The sequence below is a fragment of the Cinclus cinclus genome, chromosome 10 (genome assembly GCF_963662255.1).
Source record: "Cinclus cinclus chromosome 10, bCinCin1.1, whole genome shotgun sequence".
Lineage (NCBI taxonomy): Eukaryota > Metazoa > Chordata > Aves > Passeriformes > Cinclidae > Cinclus > Cinclus cinclus.
This window is the reverse complement of record NC_085055.1, coordinates 16,218,554-16,234,264: the sequence shown is the minus strand read 5'-3', so window position 1 is coordinate 16,234,264 and position 15,711 is coordinate 16,218,554. Positions and strand designations below refer to the sequence as shown.

Sequence of the window (15,711 nt, the reverse complement as noted above, 5' to 3'; positions counted from 1 at the left end):
ATTTCATGTGAATGACAGATTGCCACTGCATACTGACATGCAAAATAAGTGTTTTAATAACTGCCTCTTACTTCCCAAAACAGACAGAATTTGCACCATTTTCAGAGTTAGTGCATTTTAAACATGTTTACACTATGCTATAAATTGAACTCAGACAACCCATGGAACATACTAAGGCAATCTGGCAACTCACAAAATATACTGGGGAGATGTCACAAGAGAAGCAGTGCCAGAGCATTGACTTACTGACAGGTAACTTTGCTCATTCTTACCTCAGGGCAGTGCATTCTTGCCCTGCAGTGACGGATACCAGCTGAGTTCCTAACTTACCTGTGACACCCAAGTGACTCAGCATCTCCTGTGAATGCTTACTCCTTACATATGAAGTGTCAGAAAGTGTAAAACCCTACTCTTAGATTTCTGTTTGCTGCTTTCTCCCCTACACTAGGATAAAAATAAGCCTCTTGCTTCATCTGCAAAAGAACGAACATTGGTCCTGCTGAGTTATATTTATAATTCACTTTGGTCCAGGCATTTCACATGACCCCATAGAAGCCAGATCAGGTTGGGTCATGAATAGATGCTTGCTTCCCAAATCTACTTAACTAAAAACAAAGCCAACGGAATTGAATAGGATCAAACTCTGGGGTCAGCACAGGACAGGTTTACAACTGGTCAGTGCTAACTGCAAACATTTTTTGAACTATCTAAATTCTATTAGAGCAGCCAGCATTTTTGGAAGCCAGTAATACAACACTCCAGGAGTTTTCTAGGAAACAACTTTCTGATGTAGAAAAAGAGGATGAAATGGTGGAAAGGTTTTACTCTGTCTTTAATGAAAATTGAAATCACAGACTTTATGGCCTACCAAAAAGGAAGAGAGGGAAAAAGAATCTAAGAAGTCAGGTAGAACACTTACTGCCATATATATTTTCACTAATGATGTTTTGACTCATTTATCTGTTCTACAGTTCCGAGATGTCTAGGTATAATAGCACAGAGTATGGGCAAAGAGATTTAGCAGCACATTTTAATGGTGTCCTATGGAAGAAAGAGTCCTTTGAGTTGTGATGTAAGATCAAAAAACAAACAGTATCATGTAAAACTAACTCCAACAAAACTGTAATCCCAAGTGAACAGAAGTCAAAATTTAATTATGATGTGAACAATTGCAATGATACACTACTAGCAGTAGTGACTAAAATGTTTTTTTTCAAACAATGGTTTCTTGCTAATGAATAGGAGTGCAAATCTATTTATTGCACAGAGTTATATGTGTTAGAGAGAATTAAAAATTACAGGTACACAAGCTCTTCTAAAACTCCACAGAATAACTGATGCATAGCTATAATGGTTTTATTTAAATATTAAATGACAGTTCAGCTATTTGCTTCTACTTTTCTTTTGATTTGCCCAGTATCAATACATTCAAGTATGGCCAGGGCAGTTTCATTTTCTTATTCCTATGGTCAGCTTTTCTCTAGCTAAACCTCAATTATCATTACCTTGTCCACTCAATATAAGAAGGCTTTTGATGTTGAAATTTAAAATATTTTCAAATGGGCAAACAGAAGGCAAAGTCTTAATACCAAAAGTTCTGAATATTTAGTCTTGTGTACTGTACAATGCCAAAGGCTTTTAATAACCATTTGTTTCTTACCATTTCAAGACAGGATTGAGAAAGATGCAAAACTGAGGAACCAGCCTGAGCAGGATTCAGACAGAAAAGCAGATAAAGAAGATGTTTTGCATTCTAGAAAGCTAGCAATAAGATAAACCAATCTTTTATTTTGTAATGGCTGGTCTCCACAAAAGCTTGGAGAGCAAAGTTAGTGTGTCAGAGTGTAAAAGCAGAACCCAGCAAAGTTTAAAAACCAGAAGAACTGTAGTATGAAAGAAAAGATTAAATAATCCTATAGAAAATTATTCATCACCATACATCAGTATAGAAAATATGTGCAGTAATCTATGTGAAGCAGTGTTTAGTTAAGCCATGTTTCATGTAGGGTTTGAAGAGTGCTTCTGTTTCTAGTATATTGATTAATATAAATGACTGCATGAAATATAAATTCATATTACATAGGAGGTATTTTATCCATTACCCATCAGGGTACTTATTTCAGAGCTTTTTCAGAAAAATGGTACAATTCTCAGACTTACAGTTGCATAACAACATCCAATTCATTTTGACATGTTTACTAACACTTCCATTTGGCACTTGGGTCCATTTCCTTGGAATTATTTAGAAAACTTACTGCAAATGCATGAATCATAGTACAGTTTACCTGTGATGAGGACAGCCTAGGAAAGAGTCAGAACAACTGCAGGAAGTATATATTATTGACTAATTATGGCCATGTAATTCAGAACTTCCAGGCTACTGAGTGAGAACCCAAATCATGGAAATTCCCCCTAGTTTGAAAGTCAGTTGTTTTTAAATGGCACTTCAGATCAGGTTTTTGTATCTGAAACAGTCTGTTCAGTAGCACTGAGAGACACTGCAGTGGTACCAGTCAAAATACTTTTCCTGGGATGCCTTTTTGTTAACACAGTGTTACAGAGATACACACATCCTAGGCCTCTATTATGAAAATCCTACAGCATGGGGGACTTTCACATAGACATAATCCTGGAGGATTAGGATAGGATCCAAGGACACCAGGGCAGTGATCATGACACAGCAAAGCATGAAGCTAACTGCAGAAGCACAGGAAGAAAAAGGTGTGCCTTGCTTTTCTGGCAACTCAGGTTGTACACAAAGAAATGGGGCATGTGGCTCTTCTAAAATTGATCCACCATATTCAACCTTCCTAAACCTAAAATTTAACCATTAGTACTTTGGTAGAAAACAGTTTTCATTACTGACAATTTTTCAGTTGTCCACCAATCAGGACATGCATATAGATATGTATATATATGTATATATATATATAAGTTTTGTATATTTGTATTTAAGTTTTTTCCTCACACAATGTTTAAATTACTGGTGATCTCTATATAGAGATGTATTCTGAGAGGGAACAGCCAAGATAAACTAGTCATCACTGAACATATTTCAATTAGCAATTAGCAAAATGCACAGTTACTAATTTTGGTATGTAATGTGAAAATACCTTAGAGTTGTTTGATAATTATTCATAAGACAAACAGAATTCAGGGTTTTTTTAAAGTTAGCATATTAAGTAAGATAAAAAGTAACATTTTTAGAGTCACCTAACCCAAATAAGAAATAAGTTCTCATAAAGCTAGAGAATGGCATGAACATTCTCTTTCAACCAGCCTCTTAGCAGAAAACAATCACAGATTTCTATACTTTACATGTATTAGGAATCACATCTATCTAATTCCTAGACTGATTTGAAAGAATGAATCCTTAGTACAAGAAAGGTACTATGATTAGTACAAACCCAATTAAAAACAAAATTCTTCACAAACAATCTTAGGTTTCTTCAGTGACAGCTGAATGATACCAGTGACAGAATTATGCTAGTTTGTCAGATGTGTTTATGTCTGAGTATTGATTTATTGATTTATCAACCATGTTGATTTTCAGGAACAGCAGTGTTTGCAAAATGAACAGTATTTACAGCAGTAATTATCCTTAGTTCTAATCACCACTTACCCTTGATCCTTTTTCTGGGAAGCACCGACAAACTGAACAATCCTGCCCCCCACATGGATCAATGTATGCATATCCTCCCTAAAAATGGAAAGGTTAAGGATTTATCAATGAACAACAAACAACAATCCAACAACCACATCATCAAATACTGTCAGCTGGACATATTAGCTAATTAGATGATTTTCAAGGCAAAAGAACTCTCATCAACATAAACATGCTGGCAAGGCAGAAGCAATAAGTAAAAGCTTGTTACTTACTGCTGTGGGAGGTGGAAGACCTTAACTACAAGTTATGTTACATAACACTAATTATTACAGCCAAATATAACTTAGGAAACCAGCTGCACCTGAAATAAATTTTAACAGAATCAGAATTTAATTTGCAATGTAAAATATGTAATCCATCACATTATTCTGGGAGATTGTTCAACTACAATGAAACGATAAAAGGCAAAACAAGTTGAAGGAGCAAGAAGGTCATTCAGAGATAAAACTTTGAATTTAATTCTTGTCTATTAAATGAAACAACGTATATGCATGGTTTAATTATGCATTGCCTACTATTAATTTGCTTATTTCTTGTATTAAAAATTTCTATTATTGTCCTTCTAATAGCATAGAAGTGACTGCTTCTTTTATCAAAATGCAATGAGAAAAAAAATAATATTCAAGGGGAAGTGAAAACACAACAAAATGTAAATTCAGTAGATCTTCTGTGTGGTGAATTAACATGATTTCATTGTTCCTTTCTATTTCTCCAAATGCAATAATAAACACACATCATATTTACTTATAAATTAAGTTGGAATGTCCACTAAATAACATTTTTTAGTAAAGCTGTGTAAATTATCAAAGATACTTTAAAAATAATTTTAACAAGGAGGTAAAAGATTTAAGAATAATGTAAGTAAACAAGTAAATGGTGATAAAACAAGTATTTCCTCAGTGTGGGTTTTCATTATTGGCAAGGTCAAGATTGTTTTGTTGCTGGTTTTAATACCCAACAAAACACTATAGGCTCATACTTCAATGTCTCAAGGAGAAAACACTGACAAATATTAGATAAGGAGGAAAAATTCTGTTCTATCTGTAACATTTTTAGAATATCTGGAATTCTCAAACCTCAGAACAAGAGGGTATGATGGTCTCTCTCACAGACTACTTGTCTTTCACACACAGCATTTCCCATGAAATTATTAATCTACACTGCATTAGTCTCTCACATAGCTGTTAGAATCTTGCCTCTCCTGGAATGCCAATAGAATACAAGTGTCCAATAACAAGGACTATTACCCTTTCTTCTGACTGAACAGTTATTATAAAGAATATTTCCATCTTCAACAGCTCAAGTAAAAAGGGATGAGTTTAGAGATTAAAAAAAAACTCTACAAAAAAAAAGAGCTTGTAAATATTGGAAAGAATGCAAAGAGGATGGACTTGAAAGAAGTCTCCACGAGGGCATTGCAAACAATGGTAATATGAAGGCCAGTACAGAGAGGATAATAAAGTAGATATTGAAGCTGTATTATATGTGAAATTTTGGCTTCAGAGGGATGGGACTGTCCATAGAAGGCAGTTTGAGATCTAGGCTAACATACAGAGCAGAATGAAAAGCTAGAATTGACATGTGCCATAATGCAGAACCATTTATGAGGAAGGAGACAGACTCAGTGAACAAGGGAGGTTTTTCTACATGCAGCTTTCCAAAGGTGGCTCAAGAAGCCAGAAATACAATCTAGGAAAATCCAGAGCATAAAACTGCAAAATATATAAGCTGAGTAGCAGAAAGGAAAGTCAGAACTGCAGAAATAGGGAAAGGAACATTGCAGCTTTCCCACAGAACTATTGGTCATTGTGGTGCATGTGGTGCTACTCGTTTGAACTCTACCATTCTATCTCTCACCAGCCTAAAGTAAATATTAATGTCACTTACCCCATCAATTCCTTGGGTTGAAAAAACAATTAGCAGCCACCTGATTTACAAGAAGAAAACTAAATTAAAACTACACTCACAACATCAAACCTTCACAAAAATTTAGCCTGTAGAAAGTAAGTGATCAAGTGTACACATGATTAAGTCCTGTTTGGAGTTACTATATAGTACTTTTATAAGGGGTGCCCTTCATCAAGAAATGATCTCCCATGCTGTAAATATCTGTCTTTTTGGATTTGTGAGACTGAGGACAGACAGATAGGCATGAACAAGACTATGTAAAAGTCATTCTAACTCCCCCTTGTAAACTATTTCCAATCCCACAATTACAAAGGGCCAGAGAGGAACCATTCCAGACAGATTTCTCCATGGACAGCATAAGGTGAAGAATGAGTAGAGATGGGAATGATCTGTATCTACCCTAAAATCAGTTAGCTGGTGCTGCTTTCTTTTGCTTAGAGGAAGAGGGCAAGAGAAAGTAGAGAGCAAAGCTACATCCAGAATAGCCACATGATTCCAGAGCAGCTGCTGGGGAAGCCCAGCCCCATGTCAACCATTGCTAGTGATGGCTTGTAAAGTTTACCAAAACAATATATACTAAAAAAAAACAAAAAGGGAGGCCAAAATTTCTGTAGCAATACAGAAAATAAGCATTCTTTTAAATTATTATTAATGCTAATATTATTTTTACTGAGAACTAAGGTGCTTACTCATAATATGAAAAGATAAATTAGGCACAGCCATAGCACCCAGACTGCTGTGTACTATTCTACAGGCTACAGTGAAGCTTATTTCAAAATTACTCCAACTTTGCAAAATATCTAGGCATTTCTTATTACTGTTAAATTGATAGATGAGAATATATCTCAGAGAATCTGGTTTAAAAATGTAGTGATCTGTAAAACTCACCAGGCAGCTGTGATAAGCCACTTAATCCGTTCAGATGAATCCTTTGTTAATGCCATTCCTGCTGATTGAGGATCTGTATATGCAGCAGTTTTGTTTTTTTTTTCTTTAAATGGCAGGTCTTCTCTTTCCTTCTGTTTGTGGATGGTCTATAAACACTGTTCCATACTGGTGATGTTTTTCCCCTCTGAACCTGTTTATATTAAAATATACATCCAATGTACACATGAATAATTACGGGATAACCAAAAATAAGGCTTAACCATTTGTATGTGTTACACTGCACAGCTTTGTGTTTGCACTACATTATATTCTTCCTATTCAGGCCACATTTTATTTTATCAGCAATCCAATTATTTCAAGGGGACTATAATGAAACTGCAGATCAACATAAAAAGGGGTACAAGATTTCAGCCTAGCAAAGATGGTCCTCATTCTGTGTTTAAAATAATGAACAAAGAGCATCTTGTATCATTCTTTCTTAAAAAGTTTTCATAGCTACCATTTTAGTTAAAGGCGTTAAGACAAAAGATGTAATACATGCAAAGTAAAAAACCCAATGAACTTAAAAAAAAGCCTCAAGAAAGTATTTGCTACAGTTTTAAAGCCAGACTGAGCAGCAGTATCTTTTGCAAACTGAGCTGGACCTGTCTGTGCTAGCATCTGAGTACAGGAAGACCACTCTGAATGCAGAATAAAACATAAGCATTTCAGCTAAGAGTGCTACCCAAATGTATGGACAGAGGACAATCATTGGATACAACACCTAGAGTTTTTTAGCTTTATTTTTAGAATATTTTTTTCTACAGCTTTTGCCAGGATTGAAGAAGCTGGAAGCTCTGTGTGCAGGACTGGCCAGTGGCCTCCACCATCCCACACAGTCAAATTTTGCACACATAAATTGCATTATCCAGATTATCAGAGGCTTTTGCTTTTTAGCACTTCAGTATTCCAAATGTGGGAAATAATTTGGAGGAGACAGTACACTGACTAGAGTGAATGGACAGGGGTTTGCTTCCTTTGGAGAAGTCTCCTGAGTAGGCAGACACTCAGTTCCTGAGCAGGGAGTAAGGATGTGAAGTGCAGCAAACTCTCTGCTCTCTGATAGCTGTTCAGGCAGCAGCCATGTGTTTGTTAAACACGTGAGGGTACAGTTCCAGAAACATTGCTGTTTTGCTCTCTATTATTTGGATAGTGTGGCATCTTTCTAACCAGAACTAATCTATAAATAATATTGACTCCTGTGTGTATGCACAGTATATCCAAATCTCACGGCACTAAGAGGAGACTTTGGAAGCTGCTGTGCACTGACTGATGAATAAATAGCCTGAAGGCAGCCAGTCCATGCTGCAAGATCACTCTCTACATGTATTGTACAGTACTCCCTTCATCTGTCAAATTCTTACAGTCTTGCTGTGCCCCAGTTTTCCATCTGTAAGAAAAGAAAAAAATAACAACATCCCTAATAAAAGAATAATATTCCAACACCGTTCCTACCTCACTGATTTTTTACATTAGTAATATGAACAATATAAGCAAAATTGTGAGGCAATAAAATATTGCAGGGACTGATTGCCTCAAATGGAAGATCTGTTGCCCACTATCCATCTCATTATTTAATTATCCAAACAGCTTCTGAAAATTAAGAAGAAAATAAAAAAAAGAAAATTTGGTTTGGTACATTTGCTTTGTATTAGCAGCAAAACTTTTATTTTCAAATTAAAATCCATTTTTGATCCAACCCATTGACACAGTTTGAAATAATACTTAATGCATGAGTGGAAGACTTGCAACCATCTGCTTGTTCCATTGTCATGGCTATCTAAACCCCATCATTTTCTGAACAAGTTGAATTGTTCAGTAGCTAATACAATAATAGAAAGAATACAAGGTGTTGTTTAGATTGAGGTGTCAAATTGATCTAATTTTTTATGTTTTTGAAGCAATCACAACAGTTACCTCAATAAAATATCCCCAGGATAGCAAACTTACTGCCACCCAAGGAATAGGTTTCATATGAGACCACCAAACCTCACCTCAACCCCAGAAAACAGAAGGGGAAAAGCTGGCACTAGAACATAATCTAGATGTTTACTTTCTAGACAAGAATCAAAAGGCAAGACAATTTCATTCTCAGTAACTGCTAAAGAGCAGGGGACATGAGCCATAGTTTGAGGCAGACAAGCAGCTACAGCTATTGAGGTAAAAAAAAATAGGGCAATCCTAACTGTATTTTCATCACATCCAAAGGAAGCAACATCATGTGCAACAATACCACACAAGTTGCAAAGTCAAGGATTCAGAAGCTGTAAAATAAAAAATGGGGTTGTGTACTCAGTTTCAATGTGCTTCTTTTATGAATATAATTAGGACAGCCATTTTAAGTACATGAACCTATATGCTGTTTTCCATAGGACTTCTGCCTCATTCATGATGGACATATTCAGTACTCTTTCCATCCTTCCCAATAAGTCCTATTTTTTCATTTACAGTCTTCTATAAAAATTTGTACTTTATACTATATACTAAATTCATGCAACTTTAATGTTTCTCACAAAAATACTCCTGAAAATAGTATTAGCCTTTCTTTACCATAGAGAACCAAGGAAAATAAAAAGTTAAAATAATTAAGTACCAGTTACAGTAGGAAAAGATAAACTTTAATTATATGCACCTTTCAATTGATTTCTAGAATTAAGGTTGATCTCCAATGTTCATGTACTGGTGTTATTGTTGGATTTTTTGGGAATTAGCTCTCCAGGCAGCTGCAGGTATACATTTTGGCACAACTGATGCTAAGCCTGCCTGGGCAGCTGTTTAGACAGACAAGATTGTCTGAGTTTGTAGCTCTCAGATAACATCATGGATTACAACAGTATCAGCAACACAGTGTGCACCAAGATTCCACAGGCTTTCTATGGATGGACACTGTCAATTATGGACATGGTGAGCAGGGAAGAGAACATCAGTGGCTGGTCTTACCTTTGTGGCAGCTCAGTGCTCCTTTGGAGTCACAGATGTGCCCTAGAAACTCACATAAAGGCATGTATGCTTCTCTGTGACAATCTCAGAGTGCAACATTACTTGCTGTTTCTTAGCTATAAACACACAAAACTCCCATTCAGCTGGGGCACGCTACTTAGCAGCCAGCTGCTCAAGGTCAGTGAAGGAGGTGGTTCTGGGATTGAAGAGGATTTTTTTTCATATTTTGCCTTTCTGATACATCTCCCTTGTTAGCACTTCTACATTTTTTTCTTTGAGCTTGCTGACTTCGTTGGTTTGTTTGTTTTTTAAATTTCCACACAGGGTTTTCATCATTTGAAAACTGACTCAGTATCTCTTTATTATAGCAGTATTTACTTCACTCAGTATTCTGCATGAGTTCCTTTATTGCCCCTAACAGTGGTCTGCCTGCTTTCTTCTGTTTCTTCCAATAACTCATTGGTCCAGTATTAACAGCTGTCCTTTTGAGTACTATCTCCTTTACTTAGTGAGAGCCATGCTGGGGCATTTTGCATTGAAATTGTCATCATTTCAGAGGACTGATCACTCTCCTCCACTGTAGTCTCACTTGCTCTGACCTCACTGACAGTTTATGCACCTTTTGTTTTCACTTTTGTATAAATGAGTGTCTACTACCTTCTCTCTAACACCAATACTTCTTATGTTACATTCCAGCAGTGGATACTATTTCTTCTACATGGTCACCATCAATCTGGCCTGAAAACAGGGGAATTCTTTTCCTTTCTGTCCATACCTTGCCGTCTATACCAGCTTGCTCTCACAGGTGTTGGATACTTCAGAGTCAAATTTTAGAGTAACATGTTGCTATGTACAAGATCTTTGGTACTTAAGATAATTCTCAACTCTTCCTGAGGCATGCTCTTACTGGTACTACCAAGCTTTTTGGAAAAGTAGCTTCTGCTAACCAGCTTTCACAGCAGGTTTCATAGGAGGTTGACAGTATTGTCTACTGTGTGGAGATCTAGATCTACTCCTGTGCCTGTCAGAGAAGCTGTTACACAAAGCTCTGTGGCTAGCTTTCTGCTCACAAAAGCCTTTAGCTTTGTATTTCATGAATACTCCTAAATTTATCTGAATATATTGTATAGTTGCTTTTGCTTTATCACTTCTAGTGCAAATAAAACCTGTAACATGGGACTTCCTGTACAGCACTCACTAACACTACAGACAAGGTAATGCTGCTGTGGCTGACACTGCCAACATGCTTTCTAAGTTTGCACCTTCTCAAAACAATATTTTATTTAGTGAAAGGTTACCTTGAATATCCCGCACTTCTGTCAATAACATAAATGCGATAAACTTTACACATTGACAACACTTTACATATCACAATTCCGTTCGCAAAACCTTTTTATCATATTACGTGGAAATCCTGAGGAGAAACATTTCTCGCTGCTTTCCATTTACGCGGTGGGGCAGCACTTTGTACCCTCTGGAGTTTTCCTCTGTCATCAAGAAAACAGTCGGGGGAGCGGACAGCGTTGTTGAAGGAGCTCCCTCCCGTCCGTGCCCGGGAGCGCCCCGGCAGCGGCGGGATTGGCCCCGGGGGCCCCCGCTGCTGCCGCCGCCTTTCCCGGTCCGGCCTCGCTCCCGCCCGGTTTCACCGTGCCCTTCTCCCCTCCGGAACCCGGGGCCGACCCCGCTCCGTGCGAGCGCAGCCCGTGCCTCGTTCGGGCGGTGCCCGGGGCTGGCCCCGGCCCCGCTCCCGCTGCGCAGCCCCGCGGCCCGGGCGGGCCCGCCACCTGCGCCCTCACGGCGGCGCGGGCCGGGGACGGAGCCAGCCGGTAACCCGGGACACCTCCCGCTGCCCCGGGACGGGGCTGCCCCTCAGCGCGCTGCCCAGCCCCGTCCCGAGGAGAACCAGGTGCCCCCGCCCGGGGCCGCCCGTCCGCGGCGCTCACCTCAACTCTCGGGCGGGAAAGCCCTCGACACCTCGCTCACTCCATGCCCGCTGAGGACGGACGGACGGACGGACGGACGAGAGGCGCTGCCGGCGCTGCCCAAGGCAGGACGCGCGGGGGGCCTGGGGGGGGGGGGGGAGAGAGGGAGGAGGAGAGGGGTGGCCGGGGCGGGGCCGCGACCCGGGAGCGCCGAGGCGGGTGCGGAGCAGGAACCCTCAGGCCAAAACCCACGGGAGGGCGCAGTGGGGGGCAGAGTCGAAGCGCCCCGGGACGCCGCGCAGGCAGCGCCGAGGGGGGGATGGCCGGCGGGGGCTGCCCCGGCCGCCTGGCGCCGGTGCTGCTGCTCGCCCTGCTGTGTCCGGGCCGCGCCGCGGCGGAGGTGAGTGAGCGAGCGCCGGGACGGGGCGGTGGCGCGGGGTCCCGCGGGGTGAGGGCTGTGGGGCAGAGCGGGCTCGGCCCCGCGCTCCCCGCTGCCACCGCGCTGCCACCGCGCTGCCTTGGCCGCTGGCAGGGAAGGAAAGGTACATGCGTGTGTTTCAAATGATGCGCCTCGTATGCACGCCCGGGCAGGGCGAGGCGAGGTGAGCTGAGGTGAGGCGAGGTACATTTCGCCCAGCTGCCGAGCACCGCTACTCAAACACCGCCGGGGGGGATGAGGACGGAGGAGAAGGTCCCGCACGGGGCACTGCGTCCCCGCTGGCCTCAGGAGCTTCCCGCCCTTTCAGCTGAGGGGACGGCACGGGGTGGGACGGGGGCTCCGTCCCTCCACCAGCCCGGGAAGCGGCTGCGGGGGCCCGGCCTGCGGGCACAGGGGATGCGGACGGCCGGGACGGAGCGGTGTGGGAGGGGATGGTCCCCGAGGCAAACGCCTCCGGAGCGGCGCTTACCGTCTGGACCACCTGCGCCACCTTCATGACAAAAACATTTTACAGATTCTCTTTCAGGCTTAATGACGAGTGTCCATCACCGTTTGGTCAGAAAATTCTCCTAGATCATGCTGTAGTCTTTTCTGTGCCTTTCTCCAGTGTCTGGTTATAACATTTGGACTGTACGTTCCCAGCTGGGAGAAGAGCAGTCAGCTGTGTGGGTATATGGGTCGGTGTAGCTCTCAACACTTCTGGCAGTAACTGAACAGAAAACTGCCTGTTTCAGTAAAATTCTGGTAAAAATGAAACACACAAAATTGGCAATTGAAGTAGAATTGAATTGAACTTTCCGACAAACCTAAAACACAAGAAACTGCTAGTTTTAGCAAATTTCAAGTTATTTCTCCCTTAGTAGGGAGAATGTTAATTTTTCCTTGTACAAGTATGTATGAGTAAAGCTCTAACACCATACGTGAAAGTCTTTACTGCCTCTCAAAACATTTTGAAGTTCACCTTTATAAGGAAGAAATCTGATCTTGTACCTTGCTGTTGCTAAAGCAGAGCCACATTTTGCTATATTAATCTGAAGCAGTCTAATTAGTAATAATGTTTTTTCTAAACTCATGCAGCCCTTTCACTCACCCATTCTGGGTAGAGTGTGTGGAAACAGCATAAGCGCCTCACCCAGTATGTTGGGTTTTTTTCATGGCACTCTAACTCGACTGGCAGTCCAGTTTAGTCATTTAACAAAGATCTAACTATTGTATTTGTAATGGAATTAAAATACCTCTTAGATTTTATGTAGAACAGAGGTACCAGATCTATTTACAAAGTACTTGTTTTCTGCAGAGTTGTTTCAGGCTCCATCTAGATCTGAATGTGGAAGATCAAGACCTGTCTCTCTCTTCTGCCCAGTTTGCTGGATTTTGTTCCGTTCTCCTCTTCCTCTGCTGATACCTGCCATCTACTGCCCTTGTTGCTCTGAAGAGGTGGATATAATCATGTGGCTTTTAGCAAGCACAGGCTGTGTTCCAGGAATGCTCCCCCTCTTCCACAACACACACACACTGTTTCTAAGCCTCTCTTCTGGCAGTTTTATCTAAACTCCTAATTAAATATTAGTGGCTACTGTAATTGACATGAGGTAATTGATGAATAAAATCATTGCATCTTGGCTAAGCTATTCAACTACTTTGCAACTATTGCAAAGAAATAGATGTAGGCAATGTTCTAAAATTATGCTACACTTCAATGTGAGAATAAATTGGTGTTTGACCAGCAAGCAATACTTTTGCTGTTTGCATCAGTTAAAAATGTTTTAACATAGAAAATTTCAGATGTAGTTTATTCCTGAAGACAAGAAAGCAAATTACTCATTCGTGCCTGCTGCTGTTTATACAGCAAATTTTAGTCCCTGCAGCTCTTCACAGAGTCCAGATTTCTCTGCCCTTAGGAGGCTGAACCTTCTGGCACCTGCTAGGGAGTATTATTGTCTGCATTCTTGGCCACTGGCATGCTCTAATCACATCTTCTGAAAACTCAGCAGAAGTAGCATCTTCCCATGTCAAAGGCTTTTCAGCTTCTTTGATGAGCTTCTTTCTTCTTCCTTGACTTAAAATACTGGTGTTACAATTCTTCAGATTTTTCTGCTGTTCATTTAAATATTTTTGAATCATCATCATCAATATGTTTTCACAGGTTACATGATTCTTCCTATTCATCTTTTTTTTTTTCTTTCAGAAAAAAAATGGATTTGCTTTTTCATTGCTCAATTTTGTCTAACAGCACCTGGAACTGACAGTGTCTTGATGCAAATGTACAATTCAGTTAATTCCCTTAGGTGTGTCCTGTCTTTTGATACCATTTATGTACTTCTCTTATATCTTCAAACTAAGCAGTAATCTAAAATTGTTCCCTGAACTTCGTTGTTTCAAATGACAAGTTGTTTCAATTTTTCCTAATAGGAAAAGTACCTTGGTCAAGTTCATTAGTACTCAATCAATATTGTGGCACTGATCTTTTTTTTTGATGGCATCATGGTAGTATTTGTTCAGAACAAGATAAACAGAGCTTCTACTTGAGCAAGATCACTTGCTTGCAAGTTAGCTGCACCTCATCTTACTACCACTTTTTAATTTGTGTTGTAAATACTGTTGCAATGTTTGTTAGCTCACATGAAAAAACTAGGTGCACCTTTTTGCCTCCATCACAACATTTCATATTTTTCATCATGTGCTGGTGGCAAAGGAGGGGACATAATAATCTTGGTGGCTGTTATTAGACTTGGGAAGATCTGTTTTGCATCCTCTTCCTCACTCATATTGTCTGTGACTAGATGCAAGCGTTTATATTTCACAACTAATTTCATTTTTTACAAATGTTAGAATTTGTATGCAAGTACTTAAAATGAATATTCTTTGCTTCCCAATAGCAGTAAATGTTTTTCCTAATTATATGCAACTTATACTGCTGTTACCAATAAATCATAAGACATGGCTCTGGAAGGGTAAAATGATGTTCTAGCTCAGCCCATGGCTATCTCCAAGGCTGGCAAGAATGCCAGGGATGCAGGTTTAGTTTGACAAGGAATCAAAGTGTTGGAGGCACCAAGTCTCATGGTGAGAATGTTCCTTGCCTGACAGCCTTTGGAAGCAGCCAGGTTCTTTGTTGCACAAGCAGCTGAGAATGGAAGATGTGCACCTGAATATACAAGAGAGTTCACAGAGCTTGTTAAAAAAACAAGTCCTTTGTGAAGTGCCCTCTTTGATTTGGTTAATGTGATCCCAGCTCTGAAGTCAAGGAGGGTGTTACTCTGAGAACTGTGTCTAGCTTCTGCTAGACTGTTCTGCTCCTGATTGCCTCTATGTTGATTGTAATTCAGCCATCATCTCCATAGAGAAACAGGCCAATGTCACAGCACTGCAGAGCAAGGCTTTCCCTACTGGGCCAAGAGAGGTAGCATAAATTAGCAGAGTTACCCTAAAGTTTGTGCATCAAAATTGATGGAGTTCTGCTGGTTTGCAGCACATTGCTCTGATGGCCAAGAAATATGAAGTGTACCTATGTGTGTGCTGCATCATACAACTGAAAGATAAACCTTCTTAGGTGACCTGAGTAGATATCTGTAAAAATTGAACTGTAGACACTTGATGCCTTTTCTAGAAAACCTACAAGACAAATACACATTTAAACAAAAAGTCTATGGTTCAAGTTATTTTGCTGGCTGAATAACACCATTAAAGTTGTTAGCGTAGGCAGGCAACCACTGGTTCTTTCCTCACTGCTTTGCATTTCATAGAGATAGAACCATTTTAGTTATGATCTGTGCTAGCAGTCTCTTCTGCAATACCTAGAGCTGATTTGATATAACAGATCTTTGAAACAAAATACTTTGCTATTAAGTGCAGCTAGTGTGGGATGTCCGGTCATCTGTTTTACTGTCACATTCTCACCTTACTGC

General features: G+C 40.3%; 2 protein-coding genes across 2 annotated transcripts in view; one reads left to right on the top strand and one right to left on the bottom strand.

Annotated features, from left to right (window-relative positions):
* COL4A4 (collagen type IV alpha 4 chain) overlaps nucleotides 1-6,519 on the bottom strand; it is a 55,727-nt gene extending 49,208 nt beyond the window's left edge. The window contains exons 1-3 of the mRNA XM_062498817.1: nucleotides 6,464-6,519; nucleotides 5,555-5,594; nucleotides 3,623-3,700 (exon numbers count right to left, since the gene is read on the bottom strand). Coding sequence (XP_062354801.1) covers nucleotides 3,623-3,700; nucleotides 5,555-5,594; nucleotides 6,464-6,519 — 174 coding nt within the window. The remainder of the gene's footprint in view (nucleotides 1-3,622; nucleotides 3,701-5,554; nucleotides 5,595-6,463) is intronic.
* Nucleotides 6,520-11,683: 5,164 nt separating this feature from the next.
* The window catches only part of COL4A3 (collagen type IV alpha 3 chain), a 56,484-nt gene continuing 52,456 nt past the window's right edge, over nucleotides 11,684-15,711 (top strand). Inside the window, exon 1 of the mRNA XM_062499067.1 lies at nucleotides 11,684-11,764. Within this exon, the coding sequence (XP_062355051.1) occupies nucleotides 11,684-11,764 (81 nt within the window). The remainder of the gene's footprint in view (nucleotides 11,765-15,711) is intronic.